The sequence below is a fragment of the Lathamus discolor genome, chromosome 1, assembly GCF_037157495.1.
Source record: "Lathamus discolor isolate bLatDis1 chromosome 1, bLatDis1.hap1, whole genome shotgun sequence".
Taxonomy (NCBI): domain Eukaryota; kingdom Metazoa; phylum Chordata; class Aves; order Psittaciformes; family Psittacidae; genus Lathamus; species Lathamus discolor.
This window is the reverse complement of record NC_088884.1, coordinates 164290825-164316124: the sequence shown is the minus strand read 5'-3', so window position 1 is coordinate 164316124 and position 25300 is coordinate 164290825. Positions and strand designations below refer to the sequence as shown.

The following is a 25300-nucleotide window of genomic DNA, read 5'->3' as shown; positions in this document are numbered from 1 at the left end:
AAGGAAAAAGCTTAAAGGGAAGTTTTGCATCAACACAGTTGAAAAGCGACCTGCAACAGGGAGCAAAACCCCGCTGATCACTGATTTCCTGCATGCTTGGACCCTTTTTTGCACCATCTTTATAAATAAATACATTAAAAAATCACCCTAACACCACTGGTGATTTCTTCATAGCCACAATAACTCACACTAGACCTTGCCCCTCAATGCTCTGTCCAACCTGGCCTTGAACACTGCCAGGGATGGAGCATTTACCACTTCTTTGGGCAACCTGTTCCAGTGTCCCACCAGCCTCACGGCAAAGAACTTCTTCCTTATATCTAACCTGAACTAATCGAACATTCTAACTGCAGGCTTCAGCAGCAAAGGATGAGTCCAGCATGTCCCTTCCCTCCAACATGGAGCAGTTTGCTGCTAAAACACAGAAGGGTTTATTTTGTGCTGCAATAAGGCAGCAGCAGCCTTAATTCTTCACACACTTCAGTCTTTTTTTGATCAGCAGCTCGTAGAAATCTGTATATTCAGAGGAGGAGCATTTCTTTGCATTTGTATTGTAAAAGCCCCTAACACTACCGCTTGTTTCAAGGTTTGATTTGACATGATTCAAACCAGCTCTTGCAGATTAAAGCCTCTTGAATTTGGATGATCGAGGACCAGTCAACACTGATCATTTTGTAAACTGCTTGAGAGTGGAAAGTGCAGCTTGATAAAGCCTCATGAGCTGCCTCCACCAGCAGCTTTGCCTCATTCTCCTGCCAAGATGCTGCTTTGCACCATCCTGTTGCTGTCTGCACCAGCTCAGGGACCTCAGCTTTATGGTGGCATAAAGCAGGAAGGAAGGAGTTAGGTGTCCTTTAGCTACCAGTAGGTTTACAGCCAACACTTTGAGTATAGAGAAAAGGCGTCACTTCTTACCGACAGCAGGGAATGGCACAAACCTCTGGATCAAGAGACGAGTGGCAGGGGTAAACTTGTTTGCTCTCTGAACCAGAACATTAAGGCCCACCTTTGAACAGAAGAGAAACAAAACAGAGAAGCAGAAACGTTTAGCTACAGGGAGCAGGGCAGATGTCACAGTTTGCAGACAGCAGCAGAGCTCTTCAAGGGGACACATTGAGGTCTCTCCCCATGCAGAAGCATATGAGAACTAAACCCGGCACACCCTGCAGGGTTTAACTGTGCTGGGTTGAACCCAACTGTTGGGCTTAAATGAAAGGTTGAACTCAACCATTGGGCTTAAATGAAGGCTTGAACCCAACTGTTGTGCTTAAATGAAGGATTGAACTCAACTGTTGGGCTTAAATGAAGGGTTGAACTCAATCACTGGATTTAAAAGAAGGGTTGAACCCAATGCTGGGCTTAAATGAAGGGTTGAACTCAACCATTGGAAGGGTTCAACCCAACCATCGGGTTTAAATAAAGGGTTGAACCCAACCATTGGGTTTAAATAAAGGGTTGAACCCAACCATTGGGTTTAAATAAAGGGTTGAACCCAACCGTTGGATTTAAACCCCTTCCAAGCTAAAAGACAAGCTAGAAATCACTGCAACACCATTCAGTCCCCCTGGAAATGCCCCTAGCTGCATTTTTACCCACTTCACTGGCATTTTCCCCATCCACCCCAAAATATCTGGGGCTGAAAGATCTCACCCAGCTAGAACAAAGCCCAAAGGTGGTGGCTTGCCCAATGCAACTCATTCCTCCTCCCAGGGTCTGTGCAAACCATACCACCTCACTCCAATGCAAACACTTGGGCTCTAAAGGAGCTATTACTAGACACAAAGAGCCAGCAGGCAGTTTATTATAGCCATGGATCATTTCTTGTTGCCTCCTCCACCACTTGAATAATGCAGAGCTCTCCACAGCTTTGCAGGGATTTAAGTCATTGCGTATGTTCATGGAAGCGGCACGGAGGAGAGTCGCTGCCTCGTCAGCCTCAGCGTGGTTGGATAGTAGTGATAGTCAGAGAATTCCCAGCAAAACTGGTTTCAGGCAGAGCTGGGGTTATTAACTAAACAAACCTCTTCACAGGGAATGACTTTAATGTCTTCAAATTACTCTCCCTCACAATATTTTCTCTTCCTCATCCAAATGCGCAAACAAAATCCCAACAGCCCCAAAGTGCGGATTATTTCAGGCTGAAAATGGGACAGTTTTCAGCCAAAAATGCAGAAAAATTTGAAAAAAATTAAGAAAAAAAATCAGCCAAAGCCAAAAACCTGCCAACAAATAGTGATTTGGGGTCTTAAAAAAAGGGAAAAGAAAGGAAAAAGAAGAAAAGGAAAGCAGGGGAGAACATATTTTGCAGGCTGCTACATTATACATGCACCCGCAGCGCATCTCGTCTTTTTGGAGGCTGAGAGGATGATGTTGAGAAGCACAACTGCTGGGTAAGCCCTGCATAAGCAGAATGCTGGTTTGCAAAACCCATGGAGCATTTCCAGAGCCCCACGAGGCTTTCACCAAGACCCCAAGCAGGATCCTTCCTCTTCTCCTTGGCCACTATGGCTCTAGGGCCGAGCCCAGGAGAAACCACAGCGGTGGTTCTTGAGCTGTGCAAGGATGAAGGCTTTGTGTTAATCTTCTTCCCCCTCAAAAATGACTGATTTTTATTATTTCTTTTTGCATTTTCCAAGTGTCAGGATGCATATTTGCAAAATCTGAATGCTTCCAGAAAGTACAAAGCACTCTAAAATGGTGACTTTAAGACTAAAGGGAAGACAATCATAAGCCTGGCTTTGCTGGTACTGCCCCATGGATTTGGGTATTTATAGCCTGGATAGAATTCATCTGTGCAGATGACAAATCTTGTTGGGTTTGCAGCCTCGGCTTGTAGGTTTAATGGAAGGATTTGACCATGAAGTGGAAGAGCAGCAGCTTCTGCAACAGCAAAGATGAGGCTGGGAGAGACCCCGCTGTGAGGAGAGTGGCAATAAAAGCATTTTACTTTCAGATTCAATTTGGTGCTGCAGATGAACCGGCTCCTCCACTTACAGCAACCACCCCGCTGTGAATATGAAATTAAATGTTGCTGTAGGTTTCAATCCAATCTCCCAAATTCCCAACACCAGGAGCAGATTTAGGGAGCTAATGAGGGTTTGTTTTTTACAGTTTGGAAATTGCTTGAGCCAATCTGTGAACTCTTTCCTGCAGGTCACAAAGCGGGATGAGGGTAAACAGGTCAAGGGGAGCATCCAACAACGAGCAGGTTCTCCTCCGCTTCGGAGCGCCATAAGCAAAAGGGCCGTCAAGGACAGCTTCATGAGTTTCATTCCTAAAGGCTGGCCAAAGAACACTCATTATAGAGGCAAATTCATCCCTAAGAAAACAACCACAGGAGTATTATTATCATCACCCTGCCTACAGCCTGAGTCATAGAGCTGGGATCTACCACACTGGCAGAAACACGTAACAGAGTCAGGGGGGATTCATCACACCCAACGCGGTAGAAACACAGAATCATGGAATTGTTTAGGTTGGAAAAGACCATTGTGATCATTGAGCCCATGACTGCCAAAGCCACCCCTAAACCATGGCCCTAAGCACCACGTCTACACATCTTCTAAACACCTCCAGGGATGGTGACTCCACCGCTGCCCTGGCCAGCCTGCTCCAATGCCTGACAACCCTTCCTGTGAAGAGGTTTTTCCCTAATATCCGATCTAAACATTCCCTGGCAGAACTTAAGGCTTCTTCCTCTCATCCTACAGACTTCCTTTGCAGCCCAGTGCAGAGAAATGAGCCTTTGTGAGGGTTTTTAATCTCCGAGACGGACATTTATGGGCGCTCACATAAAATGTCCCAGATGTGCCCATTTATCCCTGCCGACTATCAAAGGAGTCCAGGGATGCAGCTCAAGTGAAGACACCTACACTGGTCATGTCTCAATGCAGCCAAGACAAGTGGTTTCAGAGCAGTACAGGTTTGGGATGTTCCTGCACTGCGATCCAGACTAAGGGACAAATCCAGATTGCCTACTTATTTGAGGTTTCTTCTTCCAGAGCACTTCCTCCATGCAGCTGATGGAGCTTCCCAACAAGCCCGGGGAAGCTGGACACCAGGATACACCACACCACAACGGCTGCTAATATCCCGCAACACAAAACTGGGACACAACAGTGATAACAGGAGAGTAACTTTACTCAGGGCTCTACTACACCTCTGGCAGCACTCTGTCCTTCCTCCATCCCTCTTCCTCAAGTGCCAGGAATCCCTGCTATATATTTTCCTCCTGGTTTTGTTTCCAGCATCAACAGCGTGATCTCAGCAGAAGGAAAGTTTGTGATGTTAAAACCAAACCAGACACCATCAAAAGAGCAACTGTGTAATACCGAACCAAGGTTTCTGCTTCCTTTTCTTTTCTTGCTTGACTCAAAGTATCCACCAAGCCATGAATATTAAACCACAGGAATTTCTGAAACAAGCCCTGCTTTCTTTTTGTTTTTCCTTTCTGATTATTTTGAACCCAATTAAATGGTTTTCAATGCCTGAAGCTGGGAACAACCGAGCCATTTGATACAGATCTACCTTTACCACATACATCCTCATCCCTCCACATCTTAACCCAGTTTTAGAGCAGTAAATACATCAGGAATCCAAGAAGTTCTTTCGATTAATTTGGAGAGGGAATTTTTATGAAATAAAGGAGTATCTGGAGTCCAGCAAGCAAGGGGGACATTGCCTGGAACAAGTGCAGAGGAGGCCATGGATACGCTGCGAGGGCTGGAGCAGCTCTGTTCTGGAGCCAGGCTGAGAGAGCTGGGCTGGGGCAGCCTGGACAAGAGAAGGCTCCTGAAGGGGAGACCTGAGAGCAGCTCCAGTGCCTAAAGGGGCTGCAGGGAACCTGGAGAGGGGCTTGGGACAAGGGCCTGTAGGGCCAGGCCAAGGGGAATGGCTTGAACCTGCCTGAGGGGAGACTGAGCTGAGCTCTTAGGCAGAAGCTCTTCCCTGGGAGGGTGCTGAGGCGCTGGCACAGGGTGCCCAGAGAAGCTGTGGCTGCCCCATCCCTGGCAGTGCTCAAGGCCAGGTTGGACACAGGGGCTTGGAGCAAGCTGCTCCAGTGGAAGGGGTCCCTGCCCGTGGCAGGGGTTGGAGCTGGAGGAGCTTTAAGGCCCCTTCCAACCCAAACCAGTCTGGGATTCTATGACACCTCCTAAACATTGCGGAGCCGCTCTCTAGGCTTCATTAACTGTGTTGGCAAGATCTCCACTGATTTAAGGGATTCAGCTTTCCCAGCTTCCATCAGCATCGGGACAATCCCTGACCGCTGCAGTTGGAGTTGGCTGCTCCAACTGACCTAGAAAGCCAACTTGGAAGTAGGGACTGGTTCCAAAGAAGCTTCTCCTTCAGCCCTCAAATCACCAGATTGCTGAATTAGAGCACTAATTGGATCTGATGAGTCCCATCCAGCTGAAGTGAAGAAAAGAGCATTAGGAGAAGGAAGGAAAAAAATCAATTCATTAGGGCTGAGGGGTGAAGATGGAGGCAAAGAGATGGAAAACTGGGCTGTTTACCAACTGGAGCTCTACCAAGTCAAGGAGAACAGAATGGAGGAGTATAAGGGAAGGGAAAGCATTAACAATCCGAATGGAGAAGGAAGTTAGAGAGGAGCAAGAGAAAGGAAAACAGGAAACCTGAGTGACACCTGAGATGACGGAAGAAGGGATGACCACAGCAGCCCCACAGTTGGATGCTTCAATGGAAGAAAATGGTGTCATGTGGAAAAAGAAGCAAGACTGCAGGATAGGTATGAGCAGGAAAAGAGAGAATTAATGCTGAATAGTTTGGGTTGAGAGGGAGCTTTAAGCTCATTCATTTCCAACCCCTGCCACGGGCAGGGACCCCTTTCACTGGAGCAGCTTGCTCCAAGCCCCTGTGTCCAACCTGGCCTTGAGCACTGCCAGGGATGGGGCAGCCACAGCTTCTCTGGGCACCCTGTGCCAGCGCCTCAGCACCCTCACAGGGAAGAGCTTCTTCCTTATATCCAACCTAAATCTTCCCTATTTAAGTTTAAACCCATCACTTCTTCTCCTTGTATCACTGCAGTCCCTGATGAAGGGACCCTCTCCGCATTCTCATAGGCTCCCTCGGGATACTGGAAGCGCTAGATACCGGAAGCACAGCTACCCAGATTCTAGAGCCAGGCACCACTTCATTTAAAACCTTCAAGCACCAAACACAAGTTTACCACCAGCTCCTCTGATCTCCTTTGCTTCTCCTCCTGTCTCCCTACAACAGCTCACCTCTGCGGCAGGGCCCAGCCGCGCTCCATCCCCTTCCCACCCCTCGCCCTACTTTGCACTGACTGCCTCCAGCTTGTAAGTGTTTCTTGACCGCCCTAAGCGGCCGATAGTGCTGAGGGCAGTGGGTGGCCTCCTGTGCCGCCTCACAACCTGATTACGGGCATCACACCACATTCACAGGCTGTCAATGCCGCGGCTCCACACGGCTCACAAACAATTATCAGGAAGAAGGAGCTGGGATTAGAAAAATCCACAGGGGCACCTCCACCTAGAGAGGAGAGTGAAAAATGGTGCGTGCGTGTGTGAGGTAAGTGTGCAGTGGGAGCAGGGAAGGAGCAACAACCCCTGGCTGGTGGTACCAACGGAGTGGGGTGCTGTGAGGATGCTCTCCCCACCCCGGGTTGCACACAGATGAGACTGAACAATCGGTCCAGCGAGCTCCTGTCCTTCCTGAACAGGGAGCGGGGGAAATATCAAGATCCTGGGGTTTTATTACACATTAATTTTGTGAGTGCAATGAGCCAGCCCAACTCTAATTTCTATGATTCTATGATAATTTATCTAAAAGAAGCTCTTAAGATTCTCCTCACTTCGGTTCGATACTTCCAAGCTTTTTTTAATCATAGAATCCCAGCCTGGTTTGTGTTGGAAGGGACCTTAAAGCTCCTCCAGCTCCAGCCCCCTGCCACGGGCAGGGACCCCTTCCACTGGAGCAGCTTGCTCCAAGCCCCTGTGTCCAACCTGGCCTTGAGCACTGCCAGGGATGGGGCAGCCACAGCTTCTCTGGGCACCCTGTGCCAGCGCCTCAGCACCCTCACAGGGAAGAGCTTCTGCCTAAGAGCTCAGCTCAGTCTCCCCTCGGGCAGGTTCAAGCCATTCCCCTTGGCCTGGCCCTACAGGCCCTTGTCCCAAGCCCCTCTCCAGCTTTCCTGCAGCCCCTTTAGGCACTGGAGCTGCTCTCAGGTCTCCCCTTCAGGAGCCTTCTCTTGTCCAGGCTGCCCCAGCCCAGCTCTCTCAGCCTGGCTCCAGAGCAGAGCTGCTGCAGCCCTCACAGCATCTCCATGGCCTCTTCTGGCCTCGCTGCAACAGCTCCACGTCCCCAGTGGCATCAAAGATCCAGGTCACTGAGCTGTGGCTGTCAGGATGCAAGCACAGGGATTGCCAAAGCTGGCTGCGACACATCCCTTAGAACACTAACACTGTTCACAGCACTAACGCTAGGCTCAAGCAGACTTCACCTCTCAGGTGAAGGAGATCAGTAATAAAGTCTCTCCGCTGAAATCCCGTGTGGTTGTGGGAGTGCTTTGGGTTATAAGGGATATTTCCAAGACAAGGCACGTTTTGACTCTGCAAAATGAAAACTTTCTGGGACGGGGGAATCCAGCTGGCTTGAAAGCATCATTTACACCATGTGCGTTTGTCCAGGAGCAGCCTCAGCTTTGATCCCATCTCCCAGACCCACACTGGGCTTTGCTGATGAGGCTCCCGCTCAACTTCCTTTCTCCGATACAGCTAAATACAAAATCTAGGAGCTGTCATTTGTGTGTAACCTCTGTGCTCAGGCAGCTCCAACCCCAGCTGAGATCCTGCACGAACGATCATCTGTGAACCCTGCGGGAATACCACCCAAAGCCTCTGAGACAAATCACAGCGCTTCGAGAACTCAGAAGCTCTGCAGATGCCCTACAGCAATCACAGAACTCCCCAGAAAGCTGCATTTTCTTGGAAATAACATCCACAGGGCTTCTGTGCAGCAGAAAGTTGCCCCAGGATGACTGACACCTGTATCAGAGAGGCGTGATTTGAAGATGCTGCGAGGGCTGGAGCAGCTCTGCTCTGGAGCCAGGCTGAGAGAGCTGGGCTGGGGCAGCCTGGACAAGAGAAGGCTCCTGAAGGGGAGACCTGAGAGCAGCTCCAGTGCCTAAAGGGGCTGCAGGGAACCTGGAGAGGGGCTTGGGACAAGGGATGTAGGGATAGGCTAAGGGGAATGGCTTGAACCTGCCCGAGGGGAGACTGAGCTGAGCTCTTAGGCAGAAGCTCTTCCCTGGGAGGGTGCTGAGGCACTGGCACAGGGTGCCCAGAGAAGCTGTGGCTGCCCCATCCCTGGCAGTGCTCAAGGCCAGGTTGGACACAGGGGCTTGGAGCAAGCTGCTCCAGTGGAAGGGGTCCCTGCCCGGGGCAGGGGTTGGAGCCGGATGAGCTTTAAGGCTCCTCCCAACCCAAACCATTCTATTCTATGTTTCTATGATTCTCGGAAGCTTTAGCCTGGTTTGAGCTTACACACACTCCAGTCTAACTCCATATATTTTCACAGTCGGTGAAAGCACCATGCACACACCACACAGCAAAGCCAGAGCATCAGCAAACCACACTGGCGTCAGCTCCCTTCCTCCACTGCCTTGTCCAGGGTCAGGATTTAGGGCCAGGAAGCATGGGGCCACTTTTAAAATGAAAAGGCCTTGCTCTGCCTGTGAATCATAGAATGATAGAACCATAGAATGGTTAGGGTTGGAAAGGACCTTAACATCACCCAGTTCCAACCCCCCTGCCATGGGCAGGGACACCTCACACTAAACCATGGCACCCAAGGCTCTGTCCAAGAGCTGCTTCAAACACCCTCCTGCACACCTCGACCAGCACTGACTCCAAGGTGAGTCATTAGTAGCTGATAGCACCGCAGTTATTAATGGCATTAATCACCTGATTTTTTGAAGCCCGAGGTTACATTCAAGTCTTGAGCAGGTGCATTTTAAGTGTATAAATCGATACGGAACACAGAGCGTGGCTGGGAGTCATGGTTACATGTCATTACATCTCTCTCTTATACAAAAGAAGACAAAACACCTACTTTTGTCAGAATTTAGCTCAGGTTGCTAAGTGAGAACAACGTATTTATTTGCCTCTGTGCTGACAAGACCGTCAATCCCAAACTTGCACTTAATAAAAGCCTGGTTAGAAGTTACAAACCCTGGTATATTTGCAAGGGGATGGAGGGAGCTTCTATAATTGGGGTAAACTTTAGCATCCCTCCACTGCAGAGGTGCCTGATCTCACACATGTGGTTTTGCTTCTCCTTCCATCAGGGGAATCAAAGGCCTATCACAAGGGGGAAGCCCAGTGCCATCGTGCCTTGGTGGTCACAATAAGAGGATTCCTGGGCAAGTTACATACTTGTGTAAAACACACTCTGAATGCCTGCCAGGCTTGCTGTGGTCTAATTAGAGCCCACCCTGCCAACTGAAGAGGAGAATGCCAGCAGTACCAGTGTATATGGCACCTCCAAGGTACACACAGTGGCCAACAGATGGACAATGAGCTAATGACCAGAGCACCAAGCTGAGCGACAATGCACTGCTTACTGAGAGATGTCGAACGTGGCCAAATGATACTGGCAGAAGAGAGGAAGCCTTTGGAGAGTCTCCACAGGGCCTTCAGGATCACAAGGAGCAAGATTTGCAGCTGGGCTTGGCAGAACCGCAGGCGGACATTAAAAAGCTGGTGTACAAAGCTCTGATCCGAGGGCTACAGAAAGCAATGGCAGTAACACCACTGCTGTGAGATGCTTCGAGGAGAATGTACAGAGAAACCCAATGACTCTCAACCACGGGCTCCACCAGTCTCCAGCCTGCAGGTCTCAGCACCAGTGACACCCCATAAACCAAAGAGCAGCTGATCACAGCCCTTGTCTGGATTTGGTTTAATTTGAAAGGCGTTTAACTGCAGCCACAAGAATCACTTCTGACCTCAAACTGAAGTTACGGTCTAAGCCCGTAGCACAGACACCATATCTTCACTATAAGGATGGTGAGGCGCTGGCACAGGGTGCCCAGAGAAGCTGTGGCTGCCCCATCCCTGGCAGTGCTCAAGGCCAGGTTGGACACAGGGGCTTGGAGCAAGCTGCTCCAGTGGAAGGGGTCCCTGCCCGTGGCAGGGGTTGGAGCTGGAGGAGCTTTAAGGTCCCTTCCAACCCAAAGCACTCTGGGATTCTACAAAGAGCTGGGTCAGAAGCAAAAGGGATCAGCAGCACAGAAGTAAATTGAGTTTGGATCTGCACATGGATACATGGATAACATGTGTAAATCCAGTTAATCCAACAATGAGATTGGTTTGGGTTATGTTGCTTTTTTATCCTTTCAAAAGCATGATCAAATTGGAACGTTTGTGTCTTTGTGTGTCTGCTAGAAAGGGTTTCCAGTCCCTCCAATCAATGTAACTCTTGGTGCTAGGATATTGGGGAAAAAAACCCAAACCCTAACATTTCAAAGACACTTGATCTTTCTCATGTCCTTTTACCACTCTCTGCCTTTGTTTGCCTCGCTTAGGAAAACCAGCTGATATTAACTACACTTCATCCATCATCATGCACAGCAGCCAGGTATCAGCAAAGAGGCCCCAGTTCCAGGAATCCATTCGATTGTATGAAAAAAATACATTAAAAAATAACAATTACTGCTCAGAAAAGCAGTAAAACGAGAGGAATCCAAAGAAAAGACAGGAAGGAGGTTGGTGGATGGAGAATATGCTAAAAATAAGCTACAATCACAGAAGGAGAAAGAGAAATCTAGGTTACTGAGCGGTGATCTGACTCCTCTAAACATACTGTCTGCTACAAGCAAGGAGGACATAGAATCAGAGAACGGTTTGGGTTGGAAGGGGCCTTAAAGCTCATCCAGTTCCAGCCCCCTGCCACAGGCAGGGACACCCTCACTAGAGCAGCTTGCTCCAAGCCCCGTCCAACGTGGCGTTAGAGATGGAAGAGCTCCATCTTTTCACCCCGTTCCCCACATCCAGTCCCACCATTATCCCTTCTGATGTCTTTTCTAACCTGACTTCAAGTGATGGCTACACCCAAGTACTGCACAGGAGGAGAGAGAAAGTTCTGGACCTGCCACGTCTTTCCTTGCCTGGAGCTAGGCTGTGGATTCGGTTGGGAGTAGGGGGAAAGAACAGGAATATTCATAGAGTCATAGAATCAATTAGGTTGGAAAAACCCTTTAAGCTCATCCAGTCCAACCATTCCCAGCACTGCCAAGGCCAACCCTGCCCCATGGCACTGAGGCCTCGTCTCCACGCTGTGTGAACCCTTGCAGGGCCGGTGCCTGCAGCCCTGCCCTGGGCAGCCTGTTCCAATGCCTGAGCACCCTCTGGGGCAGGAATTGTTCCTCAGCTCCATCTAAACCTGCCCGGGGGCAGCTTGAGGCCGGTTCCTCTTGTCCCATCCCTTGTTCCTTGGGAGCAGAGCCCAGCCCCTCCTGGCTCCATCCTCCTGGCAGGCACTTGTAGGGAGCCATCAGGTCCCCCTGAGCCTTCTCTTCTCCATCTGAACCCCCCAGGTCCCTCAGCCGTTCCCCATCACACTTGGGCTCCAGGCCCTGCACCAGCTCCGTGCCCTTCACTGGCCTCGCTCCAGCCCCTCAATGTCTCTCTTGCAGTGAGGGTCAATACTGGGGAAAAATATTGAAATATTGAAAACCATTGAAAAAAGAGCAGTGATTCCTCCAAATCCTCATCCTGAAGGGCTGTGAATCCGGATCCCAGGTGCAACACTGGATCTGAGAGAGAAGCATCACCTCTCTCTGACAGTGATTCCTCCATCTCTCTAGCACAGGAAAAGAATCCGGTTACCTGCAAAGCTTTCCAAGACTTTCAGTTTAACTGCAAGAAGCCCAAAGCCAAAATCTGCTCTTCTGTACATGTGAGCAAGTCACTTGTTTGTCCCTCTCTGTTAGATAAAGCCACGGAGGGTGAAGGCGACGGGAAGCACTATCACAAGTCAACCCCTCTGTCACCTGTGAGCCTTCTCCCCGCATCCTTGCCAACTGCAAAGGTGGAAGGGGCTCAGTTTAATTAATAGCAGGTCTCAGCAGACCACTGGAGGCAGTGGCACTTGTTTTCAGGTCATCTGGTCCTAATAGGCTCACACTGGGAGGTGATTTGCTGCTAACTGACAGCAGAGATCACTTAATGAGGGCTGAGACCTTCCAACCCAACATAATGAACCCCGGGGCTGTTTCAATGTTATTTGTCATCATCATTTAAAAAACAAAGCACAAAGCACTCGAGGAGATGCTGGATCTTAATCCAGGTATTTGCAATATAGAAATCGCTCCCTGCTCTGCAGGATTTTCTCCAGGCTGCTCTGCATTAGGAATGGAGCAGGCAGGAATTGCTGCGATGGATTAACAGGACACAAGGCTGTATCACACATAGCTGTGTCCCCAACAGCTCGTCTGTGGGGATGCACCATAGGGACATCAGTTGCACATCTCATTTTTGCACCCCACATGCTTCACTTGGAAGAAGACCTCCCTTCCTACATCAGGAAGCAGGAAGAATCCATGAAGGCTGCTGCTCTTCCTCACTCTCCCAACCACATCAATATCAATGGATCTAAGGAAAGCTCCTGCCTCCCCTTAACAATACTCTGACCCTCAGAGCACCACAGCTACAAAACACTGCTATTACGTGCCAAAGGCATCCCAGTGGAAGCCCAGTCTGGTGGGGCCATTGCAGCACTTTAACAGGAAGGTAGAAACCCCCTCTGGGATCCACACCACTGAAGGAAGGTTTCCTCTTGCACAAGCCTGGAATCCTGCTGTACAGAACACCTTTCCTTGGAGTGCTTTAAAAGCTCTCCAGTGATGGACAGCCAAGGTGTGCAAGATAACCAGGCCCTGGGGCTCCTGCTGGAGATGCACCTACAAATGAGGAGGACAGATAAATCCCAGCATCCCTTACTTCTGTGCTTACTCCAAGCTCATTGCTCTGTACAGACCATCACCACCTTCACCACCAGGGAGGAGACAGTACAACTAACGGAGATATAAACTATCATGGGACAAAGAGCTGATCTACTGTCAGAAGACTGTAAGCCACCTACAAGCCACCAGTGGTGACAGCCACCCTGCAGTAACAGCAGGTCACTGCTGCTTTGCTGTAATTACTTTGATCTACGAGTCATAGAATGGTTTGGGTTGAAAGGCACCTTCAAAGCTCATCTAATCCAACCCCCTGCAATGAGCAGGGACATCTTCCACTACATCGGGTTGTCCAGGTGCCTTGGTGTAGCTTTTCACACTGCTTCAGAGAAGGAGCGTTTCTCACAGTACCACTGATGGTGACACTTCTGCACTATGAACCTATCTCTGCAGCCAGCCTAGGAGGGACCAGAGCTTTCCAAGACCTGCAGCAACTGTCCCAACATGGACATCACCTCCCACTGCCCAAGTGGTTTCCTTACCAAAGCCTGTCAGCTTCTCAGGGTGACAAACCTCTCCCAACATCACTTCTGCATGTGTCCTGCCCTCAGTCTGCCCCTGCTGCCAAAATGGAGAGGAGCATTAATGCCAACAGCACGGAACCAGACATCAGCCCTTTGCTGCAGCTGCACTGGGGGGTGGAAGGCAGGTTGTGAGCAGCAGCAGCACATCAAGCTGGAGAACTTTGCTTTACTGATTCACAAGGTGAAAATACCTGAGCTAAGGACTGAGAAGGCTTTCCTATGCTACACCAGGAAGAGTGGACGGAGGGTTGAGGTGGGTGAGATGGGGCCTCACGTTGTACTTCAGCTGCAGAAGCTGGAGCTGGTGTGGACACATCTTCATGGGGTTACGAAGGGTGGGAGCTCACACCAACACAAGGCTGCTTTGTTCTGCAGTGAAGGGGCAATACAAGTGATAAAAGAGAGCAGCACAGCAACCAGTGAGTGCACCAAGCCAGGGGATGCACCACTGTCAAGGAGATGTGCATCCAATAAATGGACAGCTTCCACTCAAAACCTCAAGGTGATACACCAGCTCCATGCCCTTTGCAAAGCTGCCTGCACGAGAACAGAGATAAGCCTTCTGCAGGCTTCCTGCTGTCCACTGTGGCCATGATGTGCCAAACTACTCACTGCCAGAAGCTCTTGCCTCCATAGTTCCCTCAGTGATCCCCAGTCTGCTCTAGACAGACATTTTACCTTGTAAAGAAATCTAAACAAGCCCATGTAGCATCTTCCTGAACGTGAATTGGGGAACCTGGGTACAGACAGCACGGTGAGCAGGCTGAGAACCATAAAATCACCATAGAATGGTTTGGGTTGGAGGGGACCATAAAGCTCCTCCAGCTCCAACCCCTGTCCCGGGCAGGGCCCCCTTCCACTGGAGCAGCTTGCTCCAAGCCCCTGTGTCCAACCTGGCCTTGAGCACTGCCAGGGATGGGGCAGCCACAGCTTCTCTGAGCACCCTGTGCCAGCGCCTCAGCACCCTCACAGGGAAGAGCTTCTGCCTAAGAGCTCAGCTCAGTCTCCCCTGTTTGAGTTTGAACCCATTCTCCCTTGTCCTACCATTATGGTCCACTGAGTCAATCCCCTGAGGGCTGACCTCTTCCCATGGTGAAGTCTGTTTGCAGAAAAAATGCCTGGAAAAGGATGTCTGTGGCTTGAGATACAGGAAAATAGTCTTGGCCAGAGGAAAACAACTACAAATGCTGTGGGATCTTTAATGTCCCAGCAGGAAAGGTACAACCATACAGTTCAGAGGCTTATTTGAAAACCCAGTGTAAGAAAGAACTTCCATAAGTTGTTCCTGAGAAATGTACCTGCCCCCTAGGGAATTACTGACCCTGCTACAGATGCCAGCTCGTGCTTCTGGGGAACCTGAGTATTAGAAGCCTGTTGAGTGCACCACGAGACCATGGGTTTAGCATTGTTTAAAGTTCCCCTCTTAGAGACTACTTCAGCTATGACCCAAACACCGTTTCCAGCTTGAACACCAGCCGCAGGTCATTGTGAGTGCCTTGGTTCTTTCAGTGCAAGGTGGTGACCCATCGGAAGAACACCTCTCGAAGCCTGCCTTTGTTCAGCATGTTCAACAGCCCCAAGGTCCCTCTTTTAGCATGGACCAGGCTAATTCACCCCCAAGTTAATGCACAAGTAGATGACCCGAGTTCACCCAGCATCAAAGCCACAGCGCAGGAAGCCATCACCAGTAGAAATCTCCTTCTGTTGGGAAGCTGGAGCATGCACGGACAGAACCACCTCACAGTTACAGTATTTTCTGGTTATATAGACTGGATTCTGTCAATTATAAGACAAACATACTTGGCAATTCAAACAAACCCCTCAAAACCACTGTAAGGGAGCAGTTAGCAGTGAAATATAGAGATATAAAGCGTTACCCACTGCTATCGAGACAGCGCTTATGACAGCTCCCAAGTAGCCCTGGATGAACTTGGACGTCGGAGAAGGCTTTGGAAAGAGAAAACAAAACATATTGTCACTAAACAAACTCCTGGTTATTAAACTGCAGCTCTGCTTTTTGGGGGCTGTTTTCATTGTGCTTGTTTGGAAGCAGAGACAGGTTTCATCTCTGTCATATTGTTCTGTGACACATGGTGTGTCATGTAGCAGCGGCAAAAGAAAGGCAAATTGGAGCCTCGTGAGCAAGGTTAAAGGGACTGGAAAATTAATTGGCATCAGAAAATGATAATATTAATTGGAGCTCAAAGGAAGGATGTGAATGGGATTCAGCAAATGGTACAAAATGAGTTATTCTTATACACTAGTGATGAGCCCCAAACTCTCCACATGAAATAGCTGTGGTTGAAATGTTATCCCAATGAGCTGGATGGTTTCCAGCTCAGCTTCCTGTCTTGAGCTTGTAATGAATGATAAAGTGATGGGAGAGAGGAGGAACAGCCCCACCACTTCCCAGCAGCACTGCTGCTGGCACACATAAAGTCCTCAGGAGACACCAGGGTGATCATGGAGATGTCTTTTGCTACCCAAAATCCCAGATACAGCTTTGCTTTGTGCTCATTTCCATATCAAATGCAACCATTTCACACCAGTTAGAACTAGATACTGGTTCAGCTCAAAGCCATTTAGTGTTACTGATGTGCTTTGAGTGATTTTGGGATCCCCATACCATTTACAGCTGAGGGTTGACATGGAAGCCTATACAGGAGAATGGTCAATCTATAAACTCATCACTGTGTTAACTCCAGAGCATCTATTAACAGCGGAGGGACAAGACTTCTGTTTCTGTGTTAAACCAGAGCTAACACACCACGCACACCACGCTGGGTCTCCTCACCTTTGTCGCATTGCGGTTTGCATAGTTGACGCAGGCATTGTGGCTCTGATTCAACCACTGAGAAGGAAACAGGAGACAGGCATAAATGTAACTTCACACCAATAAAGAGAAACATATCTATTAAAGGTGGGAATGTCAATGGAAAACTGTCCCCTTGGGCCTGCTCACAATTTGCCACCTCTTTGTAGAGGCTCCTGTATAACCTACATCTGATTTAATGCCCCTCAAAGGGAGGGACAGAAAGCCCAAGGCATCCATAGACCAGAGGGCAGCTTTGCTTCCCTGTTTGCTTGACAAACAGCTCTTCTCCCTGCCCAATCTACCTCCCCACATCTCAGTTGGTCTTTGTTTTCACCAGCACCAAATCCATAGCGCTGTTAAGAGGTAGCATTAAGCTCAGCAGCCAATTCATGGAATCAGACTGGGCTGGGTTGGAAGGGACCTCCAAGCTCATTCAGCTCCACCCCTCTCAGGGTGCTGAGGCACTGGCACAGGGTGCCCAGAGAAGCTGTGGCTGCCCCATCCCTGGCAGTGCTCAAGGCCAGGTTGGACACAGGGGCTTGGAGCAAGCTGCTCCAGTGGAAGAGTTGGAACTGGATGAGATTTAAGCTCCCTTCAACCCAAACTAGTCTGGGTTTGTCATTCTAAAAGCAGGGGAGACAAGTTGCCTTCACAAACATGAATGAGTGTAGATGTCTCCAGCCACCATCCTACTCCCACAGCAGGTGATGCCACATGGCACAAGTTACAGCTAAACACACCAAACCACAAGTTACTGGCACGTACCAACATATTCTTGGTCCTGCAGTCTTTCTAACATACTAAGCAGATCCCATTCTGCTTTGATATTTCTTAACTGCATAATTCTCTATCATCACTTACACTGCAGACAATAAAAAGACATTCACAACTAAAAATAAGCCTGAAAAGAACTTGTTCTTTCATTTCAGTTACTGCTGAAATGATACTTCACTGGCATGTTTACTATGGATGTAACTCATTCACGTGCATGCTTCCCCCTCTTACTCTTAATCCCAGAATTTTAATGGGAGATAACACCCACAGCTCCCTACACACACACAGCCAGGCCAGGCTGGATGGGGCTTGGAGCAACCTGCTCTAGTGGGAGGTGTCCCTGCCTGTGGCAGGGGTTGGAGCTGGAGGAGCTTTAAGGTCTCTCCCAACCCAAACCAGTCTGGGATTCTGTGATTTACACCCATGCAAAATGGGTCCAAAAAGCTGATTTTGTGATCCCAGAGTATTTTTCATCTCCCTTGCAATGGCATAAACTGGAAAGCAGACCCAACAGTTTGCTTATAGTCTCTTCTAGACCTACCAAACCTTTCCCTAATTATATCCAGCCACACCATCTCCCTATTAACTAAAGCACTACCAATGCAGAATAGCCACATGTATATAGACAAAATTCAACTGCTTCTTTCCATTCCATCCCATTCTCCATCCCTTCGGACATTACCTGCCAAAACACAGTGGATGCCAGCGTCTGGTTTGGCAAGAGAAGACCAACAACCTGCAAGGGAAGAGATTTGGTCATTAGTAAACACATTGTTGGTTTGCTCTTGATGCCAACAGCAAGCTTATTTCTGATGTCTTGAATAAATGACCTTCATTTATGGCTTTATTGCATTATAGTTATTGAACTTCCCTTCTGCCTGTTGTCTCCCAGCTTTCCAGTGGTGAAACTGGGCAATGGAGCTGCCCATGAGAGGTTTGCTTCTTATTTGTTGCTTGCAACACACCCTGCAAAGAGTCTGGCAGCGGATAATGCCCAAAGATTAATTCATTAAAATGTAATCACTTCTTTATTCCAGGTATTTCTGGAGGAGAACATCAACACTGCTTGAATGCAAGAGCTCAGAGTTGTTGCTATTGGCAGTGAAAGCGGGGTCGTTCTTAGTTTCCTTTGGCACATTTGCTCTTACAAGCACAAGAATGGAATCTGATTGGAACATCTGAAGACAGGAGTGACACCTGGAAGCACTTGCGCTCCTGTTTGGGAGCCTGGATTTTGTTTTAAGAGAGAATTATGGATGTGTCGTACTCAACAGAAGAAACTGAATAAGAGGAAAAGGATGCAAAGCATGGAGACTCCCAACAATAAACCCCCAAAACATAGACAGGAAGATGAGCTCTTGGGTAAGAACCACAGAATAGTTTGGGTTGGAAGAGACCCTCCAAAGGTGATGTAGTCCAACCCTAAGAAACAGGTAAGGTGAGATACTTCCTAACATCATTGTCATGTCCTCTCCTCCTGCACCTTAACTCATAGAATGGTTTGGGTTGGAAGGGACTTTCAAAGGTCACCTAGTCCAACCCCACTGCAATGAGCTGGATGTCTGACAGTTTCCGACGAAGACATCCTTCTTGTTGCAAAATCATCTCTGCTCTTTGTTATGAGTATAAAGGCTGAACAACTAACTCCTTCTAATTCCAAACACATTCTTTGTCAGGACGCTGATGTCAGGACACTGATGTGCACTAAAACATCCCCGAGGCATCTGGACAAGAAGGCTGTGAATTCATTCCCACTCTCAGACTGTCTTTTGTACCATTTGCTTTAAGTTTATTGTGAAGAAGAGAACAAACATCCCTGCTTGGAGCACTGAGAGCCTGCTGCAAGGAGGGATAAGCTAACGCCATCTCCCCACATCTGCAGCAGCATCAGTTGAAGAGGAGGCAACCTCTATGCTTAAGGACAGAAGAGAGAAATAACAACAAACAAAAGGGGAATAGGGTTGGGAGGCCTGATTTCATTTCCATCTTCGTTCCCTTCTCCTCCTCCTCCTCCAGCTTTTCCTCCTACAGCCTCTCGTGAAGTTACAGCTACTTTGTACGCTGGCTGAGCGCCAACCTGTGCAAGTTACACTAATTTACCACTTCCATTCAATATGGGGCTCTTGTCATTAATTACTCCAGCGCTGGTCTTAGCCAAATGAATTCAAGAGGCGATGAACTTCCTCACCCAAGGGCTAGCTTCTAGCCCTGAAGCCACCAGGCTAACGAGGCTCTGGAGGAGAAAGGGAAGACTCCAGGCAGGCACTTGCATTGTCAGCTGAAGCTGAGCGCCGGGGGAAATAGAAGAGGAAAATAAATAAATAAAGACGAGCACCCAAAATGTGTATGACTGAAAGAGGCACGTTTAAATGCAAACTCTCCATATGTGCAAGAGTCTGTCAAGAAATGTACAATTTCACTTTTAATTACTGTCAGGGGGAAAAAATAACTAAGAAGGAAAACAAAATAGGCAAAAAGCTTCTAAACACTTAGAAAAGTACCAGCTATAACGTTTAATTGCCTATCAGGTGTGACAGGGCTTTCGTGGCACCAAAGATGGGGCTAAAGCCACTGCTTGGGCATCTGTGGGCTCTGTTTGTGTTATGAAGTTTCCTCTTGCAAGGCCCAAGTCCTGCTCTGTGTGTTAGCAAGAGTTGTCTGCATCCCCATATTAGCACCAAGGTCTCCCCTATGGACTTTGAAACCTCAACAAGCCCCCCCCACTTTAAAGGGTTGGGGAAAATAAGGTGCTTAAAAAGGTGGGTGGCAGCTGAGAACATCAGCACAGCTTTGGCTCCATCTTCACTGCCCATTTTAGGCTGAATTCCCTACATGCACATAAATCTTCCTTCTTAAAGCCTTCCATCCCTGGGATGAAACACAAACCCAGAGGAAAGCCTACAGCCCAGCAGCTGCCCTGCACACCTTACTCCTACAGCAAAGGGAGATGATCCCTGGAAGAGCTCAAGGCCAGGTTGGACGGGGCTTGGAGCAACCTGCTCTAGTGGAAGGTGTCCCTGCTCGGCAAGGGGGTGGAACTGGATGTGCTTTAAAGGACCTTTCCGACCCAAACCAGTCTCTGGTTCTGTAATGGGAGCGGATGGATTTGCTCCCTCCTGGGCTGAAATCTCAGTGGGCAAACACAGACCCTCCCTACACTGACCTATCCCCCACGCTGTCCTCACTCTGCAACTGATCCTATGATCGAACCAGGAGCTTGAGCATGGAAAGGATGGAAGCTAAAATGAAAAGCAAACGATTGCAACTTGGGGGAAGGATAAACAGCCACAAGATTTGATGTGTCAGGGGAGTAGCAGCTTTGGCCAGAAAAGAAATTATTATCTTCAGCAAGACCTTAATCTCTTTCACAATGAGCTAAACCAAACTGAATTAGTTTGCATTAGCTATAGGGGGAGGAAAAAAGCCCAGACCAAGATGTACATCGGCAGCATCACGGATTGACTGAGAGGTAGTAAACCTGGTAATACATTCTCTGATCCCATCGATACCGGGTGTTTAAGTGACCCTCAAACCCTGGGACAGTCACACCGGAGGTGAGGACAGCCACACTCACACAGCCAGAGCCCACCGCAGGCACGTTGAGTCTCTCTTGAGGAAATCCCATCCCCCTATGTGAAATGCAAGACTCAAACTGTTTTTATGCTAGAGCAGGCTGCCAATTTTGTCACTAAATTTCACAGATCGATTGGCATAAATGTTACATTTTAATTTTAACATTTGAAACGTTTGGGTATGGGTTTTTTTTTTTTTTTTCTCCTCCTCTTTGTAAATGACAAGAGGTTCCAGTTTATCCTTTACAGCGAGTGAAATTGGGCTCATCTGACAGCTCGCGGCTCCTCTGACAGCTCTGGATTGGGGCCGATTTCATTGTCAGTTTGAGCGTTAACTCATTTTTGTTTAACCTTTTCTTTGAAAATGCCCCATACAAAGTGCCCAGCAAGCCCTTTCCCCACCACAACAGAGTAATGGATGTGGCGGGTTCTGCTTTTAGGTGCTGGCAACCCCGCTATCCCTGGTCCGCAGTGATTGTCACCTTTCAGCAGGGACTATGCCACAGTCCACTGGGTGCAGGAGGTCAAACTGAGCAGATTTTGCTCCTTCAACCATTTTAATACACGCGATTGAAGAAGCTGAGCCAAGAACTGGTGGCTCTGAGGACTTTATGGCACCAGCGTTGAGCAATTTAGGGCCAACCTCCATGCCTCAGTTTCCCCATTCATAAAAGGGATTAATCAATGATTCCCATTCCTGAAGACGAGCTGAGGTTGCAGCAGACAGGCAGAATTAGCTCCCTTCGGGCTCTCACTACCGAGAGCACCCAAATGCTTACACATCCCACAAGAACAAGTACAAACTCCAAGCACCCTCACCAGGAACCCCACGGAAAGCACTCGCTGTTGTAATTAATCGAGACGGGAGCGCACGACATGGGCCTCGCCGTGCTGCAGCTCATCACGTTCAGGAAGAGACTTGTAAAACATGCAAATGAAACCCCAAAACAGAAACAGAAGTGTCCAAAGCTGAAATCTGAGAGTTGCAGAAGTTGCATTTTGCAGGCAATGAGCTCATCTTGGTCTTCCCTTTTCCCAGACGGGAAAGATGAAGCTGAAGATGTTGCGCGGGGCTGAGTGAATGACGTTCAAGAGATGAGTAACCTCAAGCACAACGTGCATAGGGCAGGTTCGACACGGTGAAGACCTTGCTAATGTGCAATGGGAACCCTTGTGGGCGCATGTAGGTGGCATGTGGAGTGCTAAAAGATGCGTTTCTTGGTACTTGCAAACAAAATGGGGAGAGATGTTAAAATACTTACGATGGGTGTTCCAAAGGGAATGTAACCTATGAAAAACAAAAAGAGATGCATTCATTTTAATACATAGTTTAGGGATGGAAAAACATCCTATCTAAGACATGTATCAGGTCAGAGTAGCAGACAAAGCCCCAACCCTGGCAGTGCTCAAGGCCCGGTTGGATGGGGCTTGGAGCAGCCTGCTCTAGTGGAAGGTGTCCCTGCCCATGGCAGGGGGTTGGAATTGGATAAGCTTTAAGGTCCCTTCCAACTCAAACCATTCCATGATTCCACGACTCAAACCTGGCACGATGGGCTGCACTTGCTTCCACCAGCTCTTCACCACCATGGGGACATGGACTGATGCACCAAGCACCAGCTAGAGCAGACTCCTGATTTTTCCTCATCTCCTTCCCATCCTCCATCTGCTTCTCTTGGGCTGTGGTCTAAGGCTTCCCCTGAAACATGTATCATCTAGACCCTAAAGCTTACTCCAGTAAGCCCAGTCTGCTCCAGTACATAGCATTGGCACTTCAGAGGGCATCCTGTTGTTGAGCTGGGCTCAGCAGCCAGCAAAACCTCACATCATCAGAAGCAAAGGGATGAGAGCTCAGACCAGGAGCTGCTCGGTCCGGAGCAGGAGGAGCTGGATGCTGCTATCTGAGCTGACCTAGTGGCTTGCTGCCATGGGAAGGGGGAGATCCTGCCCCCCTTCCCAAGCTCAGTCACACAATCTGTTCCCTTCCTTGTGCCAGCTCTGTTGCTCATCAGACCCTCCCACAACCTACCCTCGCTAACCCAGGAGAACACTCTCCAACTTTCCATGCCCCTTCCCTTCTTGCTGAGCCTGGTCCCACCACTACAGCATGCCAAAGCTGCTCATGAAGCCACCTAACAAGCTGCAGAGCCCATGCCAGTTAAGGAGCAGGACCACGACACCAGAGGTGGGATCTTCCTCCTTCACCATCTGCTTTATCAACCTCTCCATGAGTGATTTTATACCAGGAGAGCTCATTTATTTCTAGGTCAGTAGAAGAAGCAAGAGGGTGTAAGCTGAAGAAAGTGTAGTTGCATCGTGGAAGAGAGAAGGACTATTTAATCACAGGTCTAAGTTAAAGCTCTATATTAGAGATAAGCCTTTACCCCAAATCCTATTGAGTGCCACAAAAATCAAATGCTTCACATTTTTCCCCTGCTAAGTCTGCCAATTTCTGTGCTAATTATAATCCATCTCTATGACTTCCACTAGAAGGTCTCGATATTCCTGAATTAAGCCTCATGGATCCAATTTACAGTCAGAAAAGGGGCAAAGACCTGAGAGGAAGAATAATTAAACAAAGAAAGAAATATAGAACCAGCAAACTGTGGCTCCTGGCTTTTCTTGCCTTCACCCTCAACACCCGGCTACAAAGAACGGGAGAGCAAAACCCATCAGCCCTGTTATATTCCCCCTACGCCCAGCATTCAGGTGAAGATGCTCCCACAAAAAACATAGGAAAACTCCTATTTATTTAAATAGCTCCTTTGGGAAAAAGCCAAGGCTGAACTTCCTCCCGAAGAGAGGTGCTATTCAACCCACAGCAGAAGTAGCTGTGGACCTGTGCGTGGCAAAGGGACACCCCAAAGTGGGAAGGAGGAGGCAAGGATTTAATCATTAGGCAACCTGGAGTAAGCCACAGGGAAGCTGATACTTCCTGGCTCCCACCGGCACATGGTAAAATAGGGCTCATCCCATTCTCTCCTGGAGAGTAAAACCATAAACTGGTCATTGGGCATCAAGCTTTGCTATTTACTACAGAATTAACATGCCCGATATAGTGTTGGATGCCTCAAAAATGCCAAAAGCTTGAGTTCACATTAGAACCTCTGAAGGAAAGGAAAATACGAAGCCCTAAATCTCCCATAGGTATTTAGGATCCCAATTCTCCTCAGCTGCAAAGGGATTGGGGCATTTGAATTACTTTCTGAGCTTAATCTAAACGTTTACAAGCTGCAATTCAAAAAACAGGAGGAAAAAGAAGGGATTTTGCACATATTCCCAGTAATATTCATGTTGTCCCGGCTAGGACATACTCTACCTGACATTCGGAAAGGCATGAAGATGGTCTCATTTGTGTCGGGATGGATGATGGCCTGGAAAAGAGACAGCAGAGGGACAGGGTGAAGGCACTCAGTGCTCAGCCTCTACAAACAGCACCTTCCACCAGCGAGTACTCAGCACCCTCCTTGCTTTTAACCAAGGGAGTTACTGTCCAAGAGCCTCCACCAAACCTCCCACCACTGCTTGTCCCTCTCCTGAAGTAATTGAGTATAAGTTGATAATGCAGAGTACATCATTTAACCTTCGTCTTGCTCTCTACAAAGACGTGAGGCTGCGAGGATGACACAGGAGTGGCCAGTGTTCCTATAGGGATGCTGGGGAGGGACTCTTCGTCAGGGACTGTAGTGACAGGACAAGGGGGAACGGGTTAAAACTGAAAAAGGGGAAGTTTAGATTGGATCTAAGGAGGAAATTCTTTCCTGTGAGGGTGGTGAGGCACTGGAATGGGTTGCCCAGGGAGGTTGTGAGTGCTCCATCCCTGGCAGTGCTCAAGGCCAGGTTGGATGAAGCCTTGTGTGGGATGGTTTAGTGTGAGGTGTCCCTGCCCATGGCAGGGGGGCTGGAACTGGATGATCTTGAGGTCCTTTCCAACCCTAACTATTCTATGATATTCTATTCTACAAATACAAGAAGTGGCTCTTTACTGGTACCATAATGTCCCCCAGTGCTACACCTTAACCCCAGGGGTAGAAAAGCAGATTTAGGAGGGGAAAAGGGAAACCTGTTTCCTGCCCCTGCCTGTTTTCAGCATCCCCACTGAGGTGCAGCTCAATATCCTGGCTAAAACACTGCTCTACAAAAGCAAAAGCCCTCACTGAGGCAGAAGGATGGGGAGGGCAGGGCTGCCTGCTCGGTTGTAAATCACTTTATGACGCTCAGAAAGCAAACGGGTGCAGGAGACCCCCATAAGGACTGGTGTGGCTGTGCCGCGAGGGATGGATTCACTCCGAGGAGCACCCCCATCTGCAGGTGTGTCTGCATGAGTATGTGGTAGGAAGCCTGAAATGCTGCTTCAGGATCAGAGGTGGGATAAAAACCCTACAGGTGCTGTCCTTGCTGGTTGTCACCATAAGGGTCACCCAAATAAAACCCCCTCATGTGCCACAGGATTTGGATTTGCTGGTTAACTCAACCTTTATGTGTAATCACAGCCCCTCAACCAGCGCTGCTGGTTGTGGACAGCCCGATATCCATGGAAATCCTAACTGTTTTACTAATAAACAGACAACCAAGGTCACTTGGACCATTTTCCGCCTCATTTTACAGGAGGTTGCAC

The 25300-nt window shown here is 48.7% G+C and overlaps 1 protein-coding gene across 2 annotated transcripts in view; it reads right to left on the bottom strand.

Moving 5' to 3' along the window:
- SFXN5 (sideroflexin 5) overlaps window positions 1-25300 on the bottom strand; it is a 102846-nt gene that overhangs the window by 37334 nt on the left and 40212 nt on the right. For both annotated transcript variants that reach the window (XM_065662455.1, XM_065662463.1), the window contains 6 exons: window positions 24002-24056; window positions 21948-21973; window positions 17796-17849; window positions 16319-16375; window positions 15406-15471; window positions 916-1006 (listed from right to left, as the gene is read on the bottom strand). In XM_065662455.1, the coding sequence (XP_065518527.1) occupies window positions 916-1006; window positions 15406-15471; window positions 16319-16375; window positions 17796-17849; window positions 21948-21973; window positions 24002-24056 (349 nt within the window). The remainder of the gene's footprint in view (window positions 1-915; window positions 1007-15405; window positions 15472-16318; window positions 16376-17795; window positions 17850-21947; window positions 21974-24001; window positions 24057-25300) is intronic.